The sequence below is a fragment of the Ictidomys tridecemlineatus genome, chromosome 2 (assembly GCF_052094955.1).
Source record: "Ictidomys tridecemlineatus isolate mIctTri1 chromosome 2, mIctTri1.hap1, whole genome shotgun sequence".
NCBI classification, from domain to species: Eukaryota; Metazoa; Chordata; class Mammalia; order Rodentia; family Sciuridae; genus Ictidomys; species Ictidomys tridecemlineatus.
In genome coordinates, this window is record NC_135478.1 from 88,457,104 (window position 1) to 88,475,239 (window position 18,136).

Consider the following 18,136-nt stretch of genomic DNA (forward strand, 5'->3'; position numbering starts at 1 on the left):
ATTAAAAATATATAAATACTGTAACACCATGTGCTAACAACAAATGCTGAACAGAAAACACATATTAGCAAATTACAAATATTTTCACTAAAGAAAATGCATGGTCCTAAAAAAATGCTTAATGTAGAAGTAAAAAAATTGCAAAGTGGGATGAAAAATACTGTATATAGTATTTTGGCACTTTAAAAGATCAGAGAAATTATTCACTTTTCCTTACTTTCATTGGACAGTCCTCCCCACTTGACTCCCACTCAAGAGTTCAGATTTCAAAGTTTCTATGCTTACAACTATCTTTCCTTTCTGAAAGGAAAAAAAAATCTCTTAAGAGAAATTAGATCATCTGATTATCTTAAAAGCTTCAAATATAAAATGAATGCTGCTCAATAAAAAAGCTATACTAATGTATGTGCATGTATTTTAATTCTGTAAGAACTTGGGATCATCACTCAACTATTCACAGTAAGGAAGACTGTAAGCAAATAAAACAATATGAATGTGGAGCAAACATCAAAGAATCAGAGATCACTCTCCTCAAGTCCAAGAGTGCATACTTAATCTAGCTAAAGGGCACAAAATCACTTTCTCCATGCTATCTCAATAGAGAAACAAAAATAAATATACACTTAACATCTGGAAATTATGTCTTAGCATAAGGGTGAGTTCACATACCACAGGGTGCACTGTTACACTTTCCAAAAGGTAGATTTAACACACTTAAACTGAATTATAACCGAGTGAATATATAACAAAAGTCATCCAGAAATGTGATGAACAGCATGAGAAAACAGTTTTAAGTCACAAAGGCACAGCCAGGCATGTATTTAATGCAGTAGCTATACATCTCACAGCAGTAAAAATGAGAAACACCTACAATGACCTAATCATATATACCCATGGCATTTTTCACAGCTTAGCAAAGGGGAATGGAGGTTGAAAAGAGAATTCAGGAAATTTGATGCCATGCAGTAGAAAATCTGAAAACAAAGCAAAAGACTAGCAAAAATCTTAAGGTACCTGATTGCACAATCAACTTTTGCTAAGCCATAATGACCACCTTGAGGTAATAGAAAGTGGGTGGGTCATTACTGCCATACAGAACTTTAATTTCTAGCTTATATTTCAATCTACACTAAGGTGAATTTCTAGATAAATTCTCAAGAAACAATACTTTCCCAAAAAATTAACAAACTGCAGGTCAAATACATACACACACACACACACATATATATATACATATATATATATAATTTTTTTTATGTTAAGAGTTCTTATATAACAAGTGATTATAATATCTCCTTTGGAATTGACAATTCTATGCAACGTATTTTTAATAGTCTAGGTTGTTGCTGTATATAATAGGAAAAATTCTCAGTTTGGAATCAGAAAAATTTACAATAGTCAGATCTTTAAATGATTCAAAAATAAATTTTAAATAGCACCAACTCACCTTCCACATACAAGGAAATATAAACATTCTATAGTCCTTTAAAAAAAACCTAAGCATTTCTGTGGTTCTGCATATCAAAGTTGCTATCTAAAAAGTAATTGTCTTTTTAAAGTATATTCAAAAATCAATTTCTTGATTTAAAGAGGTTTAGAGGAGAAATATCCAAAGCATAAACCTTTGTTTCCTGTCAAAGTCCAAGTACAGAATCCTCTTCTACATAAGAATCTCAAGTATCTATAACATTATCTATAATATTATCAGCTCTATAACATTATCAGCTCTATAACATTATCATCCTTATTTAAGCTTAAAAAAATGATCCTAAAGATTGGCTACTTTGTCTATAAAATTCACTGTATACAAATTAGCCACATATATACAAGCCATTACTAGTCAGCATGATATATGGCAATTTGGGAGTCTCTCCTCACTATTACAGGTCTACTTGGTTATTTTAATTACCTGTAAAAGTGTCAATGTAGTCACTGGCCACCAAACAAAAACCATTTTAAATACCCCTTAATCAATGCATTTGCTGATCTGTGAAAGTCCCTGAGCCTAATACTAAATGATAGACTGGGGGAGGAAAAAAGAGGCAAAGAGTTTTATGCCCACATAGGGGAAAAAAAAAAAAAATCAAGGGAAAATTACTACAAAACTACGAGGAAAAATCACATTTTATTATCAAATTTTAAGATTATATTTTTAAATAAAAATGTTTGATTAAAAAATAAGCCTGATATTACTCCAGTGGAAGCAATGATACTTATGTCTATTCAGTGTTTGTAGGTAAAAACCAAGGGGTTTTTTTATGTGCATAAAAACTAACACATTTAATAAAATAACGCTTCCACTTGAAAAGTTGGCAAGAATTTGTATTTCTCCTCTAGACTTGGGAAAAAAAAAGCCATCTTATGCCACCCATAATTAAATGTAACTAATTACAATTTGAACACTAAATTATTTATCCAGTGTAAACAAGGATTAAGAGGAAATAATGCTTCTATCTACAGCAGGGTTTACTGAAAATAACTTCCAAAATGCTTGATCTCCAAAAGACAGCCCCCCACCAAAAAAAAAAAAAAAACAGGGTACACAACTTAAAATAAGTAGAGTTTTTTTAAGGCTAAATTAAATAAACCATTCAGCCAATTTTCCAATTATATTCTACGCTTGAAACATAATTGCCTTACATCTGTTTACAAATCTTTGCTCAATATTTAAACAAATTCGTACTCTCCCAGGCACATAGCTATACATACAGTAACTCATGCACAAAGCACATATTTAAAGACCACGCACTGCAATTATTAGTCTAAACGCCAGGTTTAACAACGTGAATGTTTTCAGAGCTAGGCAATACGACCCAATAAAAAGCAAAGATGGCATTTACCACCAAATGTCACTGCCACCGCCAGGAAAGAGTTGCTGTAGCCCTATACATTTTTAATTTCGATGAATCTAGACGCCGTCGTCGGGTGCCAGGCTTCCAGGAGAACAATTGACACCCTAACTGCTTCAAGATTAAGGCAGGCGATGCAAATCCGAAGGAAAAGTTGTCAATTATCAGAGAGAAGAGAGCACGAGAGGCGAAGGCAGATAAAAGCGATGTTATCAAACCGCCCAGCTTGTTGCTTTTTTGTGTGTGTGTGGATTTGTAAGGATAGAGAAAACAGTTTTTAAAAGACACAGGAGGAGAGAAAGAAGAAAAAGCTTTCTCCACCTTCCGTCGGCTCGGTGCAATGGCTTTACGGCTCTCCAGCGTAGTAAGACCCGAGAGGCAGGCGGCTGTCCATGTTTACAATCGCGGGAGCTTCGGGTGCAAGAGTCCTTTACTGACACAATCGCATTCAATCAACTGTTTTCGAGCGAAATTGCAGGTGTCATTATGGAATTTAAAAAAAAAATTCAAAAGGCAGGCGGGCGAGCGGCCGGCCGGCCGGCCGATCCGACAAGGGGGGACGAGGCTGCTGATCGCAGGCGCGGGCAGCACAAGGCAAAGCCTTCCACATTTAGGGGGAAAAGGGGGGGGGAATGGGAGGAGAAGGGGGGTGTGATGGCAACAGAGGGTGGGCGTTCGAAGTGCGACCCAGAATCCGCAGCTTTGAGACTTCCACATGCAAATTCCACGCCGAGCGCCGCGCTCACAAATGATTTTTAAAGAGCCAAATAAACACTGGATGGGATCCAAGGCGAGGGAGAGACGATCCAAAAGGGGGAGAATCGGCGAGAGGCGAACGGCGGGGAGAGGCGAGGGAGGGGCGAAGTCCCGGCGGCGGGAGGAGAAAGTTGGTCGGCGGCGGAGGTCGGGGACCACCCCCCCCCCCCGGCACAGCCCCCTCCCCGCAGCCCGGCTACTCACCAGCGAGAAGAGGTTGGAGTGACAATCCTCCAAGCTCGCCCCGTTCGCCACCCAGTTCGCTGCCGCAGTCATGATCCTCCGCGAGCCCGGCCGCCAGAGCGGGGCATGTCGGAGCGAGGCGTCCGAGGCGAGGCCGGGCCGGGCGGCGGCGCCTCGCGGAGGAGCGCCGGGCGGCCGGGCCGCCGCCGCCGCCGGAGAAGGGCGGGAGGGCCGGCGGGCGGGCGGGAGGCGCCGCGGCGACGCCGCGCCGGGGACGGCGGGCCCGGGCCGGCGGGGGGGTCCGCGGCGGCCGCGCGGCTCCTTCCTGCTCGGGCGGCGGCGGCGGCGGCTGCGGCTCCGGCGGCGGCGGGGGGCGCTGTCCGCGCGGCCCGGCGCCCTCCCCGCCTCTCAGGGCCGCCGCTGCCTGCCGGGCCGGCGCTGCGGGCCGGCCGCCGCCTCCGCCTTCCCTGTTCCTCGGCCGCCGCCGCTGCCGCCGCCTTGTTTATCTCCAGCCACCGACTCCCCCTCGGCCCCCGCCGGCGCGTGAGGGGAGGCGAGCCCCGGAGCCGCCGCCGCCGCCTCAGAGCCGCCGCCGCCGCGGAGCGCGAACTCGCGAAGGGGGGGGTGCGGACGAAGCCAGCGGGCGACCCCGGCAGCCGAGCGACGTCCCCTCCTTCCTCTTCCTCCCCCACCCCCCCCTCCTCCCCAGTCAGCCTCGCTTCTCCTCCCTCCCCGGGCTCGCTCGCTCTGACAGCAATGGCGGCCGCCGACCGCGGCTCGGCCCGCCATTGGCTGGGGCTGCGTCACGTGACGGGCGCCGGCCGCGCGGGGGGGCGGGGAGGGCGGGGGAGGGGCCGGGAGCGGCGGCGGCGGCGGCGGCAGCTCGCGGGAGGCGCTGCTGAGCCGAGCGCGGCGGATCCTCAGGCCGGGAAGAGGGAGGGAGACGGCAAGGAGAGAAAGAAGTGCGGGCGGCCGGGCTCTCCGCGGGCGGGGTACTGCCGGCCGGGGGCTGCTGCGGGGGCCCTGCCTGGGCGCCCGGCCCCTTGCGGGGCACGGATCCTTGGGGGCCGAGGACCGCAAACCCTGGGCACGCCCGTTGCGACCGCAGGGCCCTGGCTGAAGCTGGCCGGCGTGGCAGGGGCTCCCTGTGGCTAGCAGGTCTGCGAGCTTTGGGGAGTGTCTTATCGAAACCTCACGCCGCGGTCCGCCGTTTACCAAAGAGAAAACTGAAACACAAAGAGATTAAGTCACTTGCCCGAGGTCGCGGGATTCGAACCCACTAACACATTACAGGCACAGCGAAGCCAAGCTCTTGTGCTGGGTTTATATGCCTCACCCACGGATCTCTCAATGGGTACGAGGTGCTGTGCATTTGATCCGGAAATGCTTTTTGGAGCCCTTCACTCTTAGTGTGTGCATTCATTCATGGCACATAAACGTTTCCTGAGATCTTGCTGTGTGCCAGAATCTACTGTAACTGCCAGGTACTGTGCTCAGACTTACTTGAGAGCAGACCCTCCCTCTTGGCTCCGTTCATTCAATAACCAACATTTCCTGAAAGTATATGGCCTGGGAATCCTGAGGAGTGCTGGTATGAGGTGGCTCTCTCCCAACCCTCAAGATGAGGAGGAGAAAACTTCCACTTACAGAGAGGAAGGGGAGAAATCAAGGAGTGTAACAAAAGGAGAGAAATCTTGAGACATAAATTGAGCTTTGGAACTGCCTCAAACACTGCTAAAGCAAGACACAAGAGCTGGTTAAAGTATGTATTACCATGGCTGACACTGTCATCACCCACTGGGACAATGTTAGGAGGAATATACATACATCATTTAATATAATCCTCAAAACAACCACTTCAATACTGTCATTGTCCTTAGACTGTCCTAAAGGAAACTCAGAGGTGTGCAATGACATCCCCAAGCTCTCACAGCTATGGTGTGGCTCAAGCCCAAACATGAATTCAGAAGGCTTCAGGAAAGATGCCACTAGCTGGCTTTGCCATCTCTGGTCATGTTAATCTGACCAACAGGGTTTAACTTTCTGAGCTTCATTTCCTAATCTGTCAAAAAAGGGATCCTAATTGCTGACCTCAGGCCAATGTCATGAATTTTTATTAAAGATACCATTGATGAAAGTGTTTAGGGGGGAAAAAAAAAAGCTGAAACACTTCATCAACATATGTGATGTTACTTGGGCTGAGCAATTAGATGGTGTGATGGCCCATCATATCCAGATTTCATTTATTTACATCCCAGGAGAACTTCATCCTACACAGTGTTCACCAAGTTGTCATTTTTCAGGAAGCTGGAATAGAAGAAAAAATTGTAAAGGCCTCCAGAGCAAAAAAACAAAGGACTTGGACAGTGTATAAAAATAGGCCAGACTGGCTTTAAAAAGATGCCCAACCTCACTTAAGGTTTGTGTCCCATGTTGGATCCCTAATCATCACTGGGCACAGCAGCACACACCTGTAATCCCAGCAACTCAAGAGGCTGAGGCAGGAGGATCACAGGTCCAAAGCCAGCTTGGACAACTCAGGGACACCCTGTCTCAAAAACTAAAAAGGGTTGAGGATGCAGCTCAGAGTTAGAGCACCCTGGGGGTCCAATCCCCAGTACAGAAGAAGAGGAGGAAAGAAAGAAAGAAATCCTAATAGCTATTGTAATGGTATTTAGAGATGCTGACTTGGGGTGGTAATTAGCATAGGGGTGGAGATCTTAGGATGGGACTGATGCTCTTATAAGAAGGGACTTAAGAAAGCTTGCTTCTCTCTCTCCCTGCCACATGAAAGCATCACTAAGAAGAGGGCCTCACCAGGAACCAAATGGGCCAGCACCAGCACCCTGATCTTGGATTTCCACCTTTAAAAATTCGTAAAATAAATTTCTGTTGTTTCAGCCACACATTCTGTGGGGATTTGTTAGAACGGCCAAAGCCAACTAAGATATTCATCTTGAGAAAAACACAATATTTGACAATATTTTAAAAGTTCAGACAAATGTGGTACATGCCTGTGATCACTCTGTGGCTAAGGCAGAAGGTTCCCAAGTTCAAAGTCAGCCTGGACAGCTTAACCAGACCCTGTCTCTAAATAAAAAATTAAGAAGGATGGAGATGTAGCTCAGTGATAGAGAGCCCCTGGCTTCAATCCCCAGAACTACAAAAAAATTAAAAATATAAAGTTTAGAAAAATGTGAAGAGAAATAGAGCCTTCATATACTGTCAGTGGAAATATAAATTAGCACTCTACCTTTGAATGTCCGTTTGAAGACTGTCATGTTAACATTATAATGCACATACCCTTTGACCCAGTAATCCTACTTCAAGAAGTTTAGCCTACTGAGATCCTTATACAGATGTATAAAGTCATGTGGCATAAGGGTATGAACTGTAGCATTGTTTGAGGACAAAAACTGGAAACAAAACAAAAACAAAAACTGCACATCATTTGAGGACTAGCTAACAAAATAATTTAATCCCATGCATCCATTAAAAATAATGAGTTAGTGCTATGTGTCCTAATACAGAATAACTTCCAATGTAGGTTATTAATTGAACTATCTCTGGAAGGTTAACAAGAGCTGCTGGTAACACTAGTTGCCTCTAGGGAGGGGAGCTGGAGGACTGGGAATTGGGGTAAGAAAGAGGAATTACTTTTCACTATATTGTTTGCATTTTCTTTTTTCCTTTTTGTTTTTACACCAAATGCATATATTACCTATTCAATGCATAAGTGATGAACAACAAAAATCAATAAAATTGAGAACAAGCAATCAAATGGCACCATAAAAAGTAAATTAAAAAGCAAATAAAACAAAACCCCAATAAATAAATAAATAAATACCCTCCTCCAAGGAAATTTCCTTGTCAAAGCCAAGGCCCCAAAGTGGAAGAGAAGTAACTAGAAGTGCTTGCAGGTGATTGCCCTGGCAACAAGAGTGCAGAATGAGAACCCAGGGGACCTGGGTTCCAGTGTCAGATACACCACTGAGCAACCTATTGTCTGACAAGCCACTGGACCTCTCTGGGCTTCACTTTCCTTGTGTGTGAAAGCTGCCAGCCCGGTGATCCTTCAGGTCATTTCTAGCAAGAACATTCTTTGACTCTCTGCACAGTTGAGATTACTGATAAAGATCCACAGAGTTCTTACTTAATAGACAAACCAACAGGAGGGAGTCAGGGAAACCTCAGGAGATAAGATTAACACCAAACAAAAGCCATCAACTGACTGATAGGAAGTAGCAAGGAACCAAGCATAAGGACTTCTGGGCCCAGTTCCCTACGTGGAGGCACCTCCTACGCATCCACAGGACTTAGTTTCCCCATTTAAGAGAAAGCCTACTTACTGTCTAGGCAGGAAGAGGCTCCATTCTGCACAGGTCTCGGGTCTTATTCTGATGATGACGGGTTAGTTCCCTTTCACAGTTACCAAATGTAATGGCAGAGAGAAAATGGAAGCAGAAAATATGACCAGAGGAGGAACTGTCTATTAGAAAGACCACAGGAAACTGCCACAGCTGCAGGGTGGGAACATTTTGTAGGAGTTAAGAATATTGCTTCTGAGTAAAACCCACCTGGGCTCCAATCTCCACTCTGTAGTCTCCTGACTGTGCAGCCTGGAGCAGGTCATTTAACCCGAATGACCCGAATTTCTTCCTATACATGGACCTCCCAGAGTGGTAACTCGGAGAAAGTCCTCAGTACACTGCCGGCCCCAAAAGTAGTGATCAGTAAATTACACAATCACAAGTCACCCATTCAGCCTCATAAGAGGGAAAGTGTCACCCAGTCACAGCATTTGGAAATGTTTTCCCTTTAGCATATCTTTAAGTAGATTTATTTTAGTGCCAACAACCAATATAGAATGGCAGTCCTGGGAAGCCCAACAATACAGAAGCATACCCCTCCCAAAGAATGATAATCTCTTTATCCAACTGTGATAACCAAAGTCAACATGTTTTACGGGGGATCCAGGTGCCTCCTCTGTACTCAGACTGGCCAACACAACTCGACAGGTTTCTAAAGAAATTTTTTTTTTACTTTTTAGGAAAACGGGATCACATTACATATATTGCTTTGCATTCCACATTTTTCACTTAACCATTTATCACAAGTATACCTCAAGGTCTATATATCTGCATGCAACTCATTGTTTTATTAGTTGTGTAACGTTTCATAGAACACCTGTGCCATAATTTATCCAGTTATCCCCCTATTCCTACATATTCAGGTGGTTTCCAGGTTTTTTTTTTTCCTCTCAATAAGAGTGCAGTAAATATCTTTATCCATATATCCTTATATACTGACATTTTTATTTCCATAGAATAAAGTCCCCAAAATAAGATTGCCTTTTTACTGTTAATAAATGTGTATTTTTATTGTTAATAAATATAGCCAGGGGCTGGGGGGTGTGGTGGTTTAGCAGGAGAGCCGTTGCCTAGCCTGTGCAAGGTCCCAGGTTTCATCCCTAGCACCGCAAAACAAGAAAGAAGAAAAACAGAAACACAGCTAGAAGACTTTCCCCAAAGGTTAGAGAAATTCCCACACCCTGGAGCAACAAGGGAAAGAACACCTCTTCCTCCTCTTCTTGCCAGTGTCTGGACGATGCCAATTTCTTTTAATTTTTTGCCAACCTGATGGGTGAAAAATGTCATCACTGTTGTTTGAAAGTGTTTTCCTGGATCTCCAGTGACTTGGCTCTTCCCTTCCATGTCTTGATCGTTGGCATTTCCTCTAGGGTGGCCAGCTAGTTTAGAACAAAAGAGAAGCCAGCACAGTTCCAAGGAGACCAGTAAGGGGCTTCTAACGATGACGTCCTCTGGTCCTCAGCCACTCTCCTCTGGCCCGGAGAAGGTGATTCATCCCAGAATTCCATGAAGACTTTCTGGATACATCCCATGATGCAAATTTCTACTTTTCATTCCTTCCTTTTGTAATTCCATTTTTAAGTGATATTTTGAGTTCCCTCTGAGAGAATGGTCTTATATCCATCAAGCTACCCTGCCTTGGGCAATAACAGCTTTACTCATAACCACTAAGGATTTCCTAATCGTTCCAGCCTCTCCACTAAGACTGTAGAGAAGTTGTAGTAAAAACAACAGGAGCATTGCTGGCTTGGAGCGCAGACCTTGCGTGGGTGAGGTGGGGGACGGGGAAGTAACTTCAGAATCCAACAAGGCCTAGTTCGAATCTCAGCTCTGCCACCTACCTACTAACTTGGGCTTTGATTTAACCTCTGTGCCTCTGTTTTCTTATCCCTACCACAAGGACATATTCTCATACGCTCTTCTAGAGCTTCTGTGAGCATTCATTGAGTTAGTGCACACAAAGCATTCAACACCTGCCTAACACATAGTAGGTGCTCAGTAAAGGTCAGGTAGTATCATTCTTACTGTCACTATTAAGAGCCAAGTCTCGGGGCTGGAATTGTGCCTCAGCAGTAGAGCGCTCCCCCAGCATGTGTGAGGCCCTGGATTCGATCCTCAGCACCACATAAAAACAAATAAATAAAATAAAAGTATTATATCCAACTACAACTAAAAAGTAAATATTTAAGGGAAAAAAAAAAGACCCAAGTCTCCTTTTTTATAAAATATAAGAGGAGACAGAACCCAAGAAACCCCACCAAAGAAATAATCTAAGCCACAAGTTGAGTCATTGAAAGTTCCATTGAGCTTAAATTAACTGAATTCAGTGGCGTTTTCTCTACACCTTTTGTACCCACAAGGGACACTTTTGCTTCAGTTAACGCTGATTTGATTTGATTTTGATTTGATTTTTGTGCTGGGGAATTGAACCCAGAGCCTCGTGCATGCTGAGCTATGCCCCCAGCTCCCAGGCAATGCTGATTTTAGTAGATTGCTTTCCCAAAACCCATAAGAAGGAATAAAGAAAGGCATGGGCAGTGTCCTCTGATATTCTTCTTTGACTCCACAGCTGCTTGACCAAAGAAAGGTGACTATATGCATAACTTTTTCCAGCTTCCACTGAGTTTCCTATTGGTATTACAAGTTACAGCTACAGAAGATGGCAAATGTGTCACTTGAAAACAAACTGTTTCCCTCTGAACAGACACACCCCAGAAACCTAACTGGCCTCAGTAGGTAGGTAATGGCCAACCTGAGCTTTAGTGTGAACAAAATCTCAACTGAGGTGCTTAGGGCCTCGCTAAATTGCTGAGGCTGGCTATGAAATCACAGTCCTCCTGCCTCAGCCTCCTGAGCTACTGGGATTCCAGGTGTGCTCAACAAGATCATTTTTAAAAGGAGAGAATGAGGACGGGGCAGGGTGGGGGCGTAGTTCAGTGGTTAAAGCATGTGTTTTTAATAAGAATAAGTAAATAAAATAAGAGAGTTCACAAGATGGTCTGAAACTTTTCCTCCGTGGAGTTTGGGAGTGTGAATCCAAGGCTCATGAGAAGAAGGGCCTCCCCAGGTGGCCTAGAGCCAGGCTGCTCCCTAGAAGGGGAGATGCTGGCTTCTGTGACCATGTTGCCAACACGCTTCTCCTTTGTGTGCTCTGGGCCAGGCCCAAACAGAAACACTCCAGCTCCTGGAAAGGTTTTACAGGGAAGACAAATGTCTTTTCTCCAGTGACCTAAATCAAGGACCTCAGCCCAGGTCTGAATAGGTGAGAAGGGAACTGATCTTAGCCACCTCACCTGGGTGACACTGCCCTTTGAGAGCTGACAGCCAGATCCCTGCATATTGGACAAATGCCTACCTCCTCCAGGGACCCTATCTGGGCCCTCCCAACTCTGTGGCACTTTAAGTGCCCAGGACTGTGTCAACATTTCCTGGTCCCAAGCCCAGGTGTGCTGTGTCTCTGCAGTTTTTTTCTGCAACAGATCATTTTATTTAAAAAGCAGCCCTTGAAAGAAGCACCGATCCTTACCCGGGAAACAATTTGGAAACAATTTAAAAATGCCACATGTGAAATTTAAGTCATCCTTTGGTCTTCACTTGGCCCTGATGACAGGTTCATTGGATTTCCCCAGTCACCTGGGTTACATGAGTTCTCAGCCGGACGGAGGCAAGTGGCTCCTGCCTCCCACCTGGGTCTCAGTTTTCCCTTTCTAAAATAGATGCCCATCTCCAAGGACAGGGGCGGGCTCTCATGGATGGGTTTTGTCCATTGCGTGCACAATTTCTCCATTTTCAAATACGCTGACTGCAATAGTCTAGGGTGGATGGAGACGGAGTGTGTGAACTGAGTCACCCTGGCTGCTGTCGGTTCAGATGGCTTCCCCCAGGAAATAAATTACATTTCATTCTCTAGATATTGTTTACTTTATAGTCTCTTGATCTTACTTTGCTGACTTCTTGTAGATTTTTCGGTAGCTTGACTCCCACTTAATCACAACGGCTTCTGTAAATGTTAGCGAGTTTGTGATAGGGATTTGCTACTAGCGTTTCACAATGGTTACTGAATAGAGAAGCCTTTCTTGAATCAAAAAAAAAAAAAAAAAGTACTCAGTAAATATTCCCCTTCGCTTGAAAAATAGTAGATTCTGAAAATGATTTTCCCGTGAGCAGACATTGTGTCACGTCAACCACGCACAAACTCAAAGCACCTTGAGCTTTGTTCCCCTCTTTGTGGTTATATGACGGGGTCACTGTTTACCTGCATCCCTGACGAGCCTGCTCATTTTAATCTAATAGTCACTTCTCAAACACTTCTCAAAACTCCAACAGAAGAAAGGCTTTCTTCTCCCATCTCCTAGCAGATCTAACCTGGCAAGATACAGCCCAACCACACAACCATGCCTCTCTTACAATATTTCCTTTTTGCCCTCTGAATGTGTATATTGGGCTCATTTTAGGCCAAGCATTTAATCTTCACACTATCTCATCAGGTGGATCCTCTCCCAGTTCCATTTTACAAAGGAGACAACTTCAGAGAGGTGAAGTGATTGGCCCAAGGTCACACAGCTTGCAAGGCAGGATTTAAACTCCAGCCACGACTGCTTCAGATAAGACTCTAAAAGCTCCCAAAGAATCAGACCACCTTGTTCTGAGTTTCCCACCTTTTCAAGGGGTGTGTGACTCCTCCCAAGTCCTATGATGGCCTAGTGCCACTTACTAGCCACCTGAATTGACGGTGACCTTACCTCTTAGAGCCTCAGTCTTTTCATCCATAATGTGAGCATAATTACCTTGACCCACAGAGAAGTCAGTAACAAGCATGAGCTTTTTTTTTTTTTTTTTTTTAATGCATGTGGTCCTGGGGATGGAATCCAAGGGTGCCCTCCCACTGAGCCGCATCCCCAGCCCTTTTAATTTATTTATTTATTTTAAATTTTTGATACGGGGGTGGGGCACTTAACCACTGAGCCACATTCTCAGCAAATTTTTAATATTTTTTTAAAATTTATTTTTTAGTTGTAGTTGGACACAATACCTTTATTCCACTCATTCATTTTTATGTGGTGCTGAGAATCGAACCCAGGGCCCTGCACATACTAGGTAAACACTCTACCGCCGAGCCACAACCCCAGCCCAAATTTTTAATATTATTTAGAGACAGAGTCTCGCTAAGTTGCTAAGGCTGGCTTTGAACTCATGATCCTCCTGACTCAGCCTCCCTGTCTCTGGGGTTACAGGCGTGCGCCATGTGCCCAGTAAGAATGGACATATTTATGCTGGGCACAGTGGTGTAAGCACTTAGCAACTTAGTGAGACCCTGTCTCTAAATAAAATATAAAAAGGGCTGGGGACAGGGCTCAGTGGTTAAAGGTCCCTGGGTTCAATCCCTAGAACCAAAAAAAAAAAAAAAAATAGAATGGGCATATTTATTGAGCTATTATTCCCTTGCACCAGGCACCAGACCAGGCATTCTGTGCGACCATCTTGTTAAATCCTCCAAAGACCCCTAGGAGGGAGATGCTATTATTATCCTCCTTTGCACATGGGTCAAGTGGCCCCTGTTCCTCTGTTGCTTGGACTCCTGTTCCAGACGGTCTATGCTTGGCAGAGATCAAACCTAAGTTGACCGTGTCGCTCCTCTGCTCTAAACTCTGCCATGGCTCCCACCTTACTCAGAAAAACACTTTTCTGTGGCCTGAAGGTGGCTATGTAGGCTGACTTCCCCCTCTGGCTCAAGGTCCCCTTTCTGGCCATTTCTGAATGTGTGTATTGGGCTCATTTTAGGCCAAGCATTTAATCTTCGACCTCACCGACCTTCAGTGGTCCTGGTCACATACCTTTCTCCAAGCCTCGCCCTTGCTGGGCCCCTCCCTCTGTTCTGCTTTCCCTTGGGTCAAATGACAGCATATCAGAAAGGCCCTCTGGGGCTAGGGAGGGTGGTGCATACCTGTAATTCTGTAATGCAGTGATAAAGCATTCCCCAATATCAAAGAGAGAGAGAGAGAGAGAGAAAAAAAAAACCCTAAAGTCACCTGACATGGCATACATTTGGTGGTCTGTATTTTTGCCTGTCCTCACCCATTAGAATGTGAGCCCCCTCAGGGCAGGATTTGGGATGTTGGTTTCTCTCTCTCTCTCTCTCTTTGTATGGTCCCTCCAATATCCCTAGGGCCTAGAACATGGTCAGTGTTTAACAGACATTTGTCAAAAATAGGAATAAAAGACTAATATTCTGTAGTAAGCTCCAACCAGGGGTTGGCACAAAGCAAGTGTCCATAAGTGTCAGCTATTCACATCTAAATCACCTCGGACCACAGGGCTCCCAGGGTCACTCTAACCTGCCCAGAAAAATCAGTCTTATGGGACCTGGAGGGCCAGTTCCTCACAGCAGCAGCCCAGAGGGGCCTGGGGTGGGAAGGGGCATCCCAGGCCACAGAGGAGGGAGTTTCCCAGGTTGCTGTGTGGGAATCTGAGAAGTCAAGTTGCATCTTCAACAGCACAAAGGGCCAGGGCTGGCCAGGGCCCAAATCCTGGCCAAATCCTAGCCTGAGCATCTCTAGCCAGCTCTGAGCTCCTCCTCAGCAAACTGGCCAGCACTGGGGATTAAATTTTGTATAATAATCTGATTTTCCCCTCTAAATTTGAAAGTAATACATGCCCTATTAAATATTCAAACATCAAAGAAATGTGTAATTGAGAAAATGAAACATCTCTTTCCCCAACCTAGATAACTCCTTGTTAGCCTCTGGCACCCTAGATATTCAGCTAGATGTTTTTTTTCCTAAAGTAGCATATGTCATTACTATTATTATTTACAAAAATGGTCATATACTTTATAAATCTTTTGTATGTCACTGTTTTTCCTTATTGGGGTATAATTTACATATAGTAAAATCTTCCATTTTTAGTGTTGCGTTCTATAACTTTTGAAAAAATATCTATGGTTATATCAGAATTATAACTGATATAACCAACTGAGGTCCACAACAATTCCATTCAGCATCATCTTGACCCTCAAACATCCCTCCTTGCCCCTCTTGTAATCAATTCCTTCTTCCACCCCAGCTCCTATCAATGACTAATCTATTCTCTGTTTCTATAATTTGACCTTTCCATAATGTCATACCAATGGAATCATAAGGTACATATCCATTTGAATCTAGTTCCTTTCACTTAGCATAATGCATTTGAGGTTCATTCACATTGTTACCATGAATCAGTGCTTTGATCCTTTTTAGAGCTCTATAGTATTCCATTGGTAGACATACCACAGTTTGTTTATCCATTCACCAGTTGAAGAACATTAGGGTTGTTTCCACTTTGGAGGCAATTACAAATAAACATTCACGTACACGTTTGGTGTAAATAAAAGTTTTCAATTCTCCTGGGTAATTAGCCAAGATTGGAATGCTGGGTAAAGATGATAAGTGTATATTTTTTAGAAACTGCCAAAAGTGGATTTTCCATGCAACTTGCTTTTTTTTTTCTTTACAACCTAAGAAATCTGTAATTACTCAAAATATGTGCTTATTCATGAAATACTTTCCCAAGAGAAGGACAGAATGTATGGAAACCACCTCTTGTTCCCCAGTGGATCCTCTGTGTGTTCTGGAGGTGTGTTGGATGATTGAGCCCATAGCCCTCCCCATGGACGGGCATGTAGATCCATGTTGTTAGCCTGCAAGTGACAGTGCTGGGTGAGCTACAGCTGGGATGTGTTCTGCTTTACCTCCCCTGTATTGGTGGGTCCTCAGTGCTCCACAGTTTTTCACTACTACAGTTGTGGCTTACCGAAGTGCTTGCATATTTATTTGCACACTTGTGTGAGTTTGTCATTAAAACAAATTCCCACCAATAGAACAACAGAATCAAAAGATATGAAAGAATTTTTTTGGGGAGGGGTACTGGGGATTGAACTCAGGGGCACTCAACCACTAGACACATCCCCAGCCCTATTTTGTGTTTTATTTAGAGACAGGGACTCACTGAGTTGCTTAGCACTTCACTTTTGCAGAGGCTGGCTTTGAACTCGCCGCAATCCTCCTGCCTCAGCCTCCCCATCCGCTAGGATTATAGGTGTGCAGCACTGCACCAGGCTAAAAGATTGCACTTTTTTTTTAATTTTTATTTTTTAGTTGTTTATAGACCTTTATTTATTTATTTTTAATTTATATGTGGTGCTGAGAATCGAACCCAGTGCCTCATACATGCCAGGCAAGTGCACTACCCCTGAGCCAAAGCCCCAGCCCAGAAAGATTGCAATTTCAATAGATGTTTGCAAAAAGTGATGCCGATGTATACTTCCACTGAGAGTGGAGAAGATTCTTGCTTCACAAGAACCCTGCTTTCCCACAGCCCTGCCCATGCTGAGCATTGCCCACGGGGAGAACTATCAACTCTACATGCTGCGGGTCTCAGGGTCTGTGAGATTAGCCCTTCTGGATCTTTAGATATTATCCATGGGGGCCATCTCCAGAGACTGGCCCAGGATGACCAATTTCTTGTTTTTCTTTTTCCATCATGAGCTGGGGGGAAGGGTGCAGAGGGTCTTGTGGACAGGTTTAGATGGGAGCCTGGTTACTACCAGCAGACCTGCCTAGGTGATCCTGTGAGGGCTGTAAATGAGAACAAAAGGTAGTTGGGGGAAAAAAAGAAAAGTGAAACTGAACAGGGGGAAGAAATGGAAGTGTTACAATTAGCTAATTGGGCCCAGTTATTCTAGATGTAGCTCCGTCTCCCCCACTGCGCTCCCAGCGCTTCACTACATCAAAGACCCCTGCACGCCTGGAGAATTGGAACCACTGTTTACGGAGTGCTTTGAAGATGTAAAGTACTGTTTAAATGCTAAGTAGTATTATTATTACTTTAAATTTTAAATACCTTTTTTTTTTTTTTTTGGTGGGAATTTTTAATGGGTTTGCAATTCGGTTTCATGTGGAAGCGAGCCTGCTGCCTGTCGTACTTGGATGAAGCCAGAAACCCAATGTACCTTTGGAACACGGAACCCGGCTCACCACCTTGTCCTTGTAAATTGTGTTTTCCAGGAAGATGAACACTGTCAATCAGAGGCTGTCAGTTTATGTAAGAACATGTCTCAGGATCTAATTGAAATACAGGATCTTTCCAGGCAGAGTTGATAGAGTTATCACATTACAGATTTTATTTGACTCTGCATCTCAATTCATTCCTTTGTATAGTTTCCAGATTTCTTCATAAAACAGAAATTAGACACAGTCTTGACATTAGAATTTCACGAAGAAGCAATCAAATCCAAATTACTTCGAAGAAGGAAAGGACCTATAAAAGTGACTAAACAAAATGAAAGGAATAAACTTTCTAGAAGGCCCTAGTTCATGAATTAATTTTGTTATTTGGTCCTTGGGACAAATCCAACTTAATTTAAGAGGTTGCCAGACACAGAATACAAGGGGAAAAAACTTTTGCATTTGTGGCTTAGAAAGAAATATTGTAAAGTCTGAAAGTTTTGTTTACTTTTCTTTTCTTTTTTTCTCTCTTTCTCTCTTTCTCTCTGTCTTTCTTTCTCTCTCTCTTTCTTTCTTTCTTTCTTTCTTCCTTCCTTCCTTTCTTTCTTTCTTTCTTTCTTTCCTTCCTTTTCTTTTCTTTTCTTTTCTCACAGAACTCAGACGCATAACCGGTCCTTGTCTCTTGTCTTATAACTGACTCGGTTGGTCAGTGTCCTTTTTCACATGTTCACCATGTGCTAACAGATGCCTTTTGCAAGCATTGGTGGGGAATTTTTTTAAATTAAAAAATCGTCAAAGCCTAAATGAATTGCCTGACATAAAACTCCAATCCAAAATGGAACAGAGTCATTAGGCCTTTTCAATTTCCTATGGTAACCAAAGACCAAACTGTGTTTTAAAAACTGTTCTAGTAATGAGACTCACAAGAGGTATCAAGTTACTAAATGGCTTTTAGCCTCTTGAAACTGAAGTAAAGGAAAATCTCATTAATTTGAAC

The 18,136-nt window shown here is 43.9% G+C and overlaps 1 protein-coding gene across 2 annotated transcripts in view; it reads right to left on the reverse strand.

Moving 5' to 3' along the window:
- Window positions 1-3,991, reverse strand: part of Med13l (mediator complex subunit 13L) — a 293,930-nt gene extending 289,939 nt beyond the window's left edge. For both annotated transcript variants that reach the window (XM_013360472.3, XM_005329638.3), the window contains exon 1: window positions 3,810-3,991. In XM_013360472.3, coding sequence (XP_013215926.2) covers window positions 3,810-3,881 — 72 coding nt within the window. In that variant the 5' untranslated portion in view covers window positions 3,882-3,991. The remainder of the gene's footprint in view (window positions 1-3,809) is intronic.
- Between the last annotated feature and the right edge of the window lie 14,145 nt (window positions 3,992-18,136).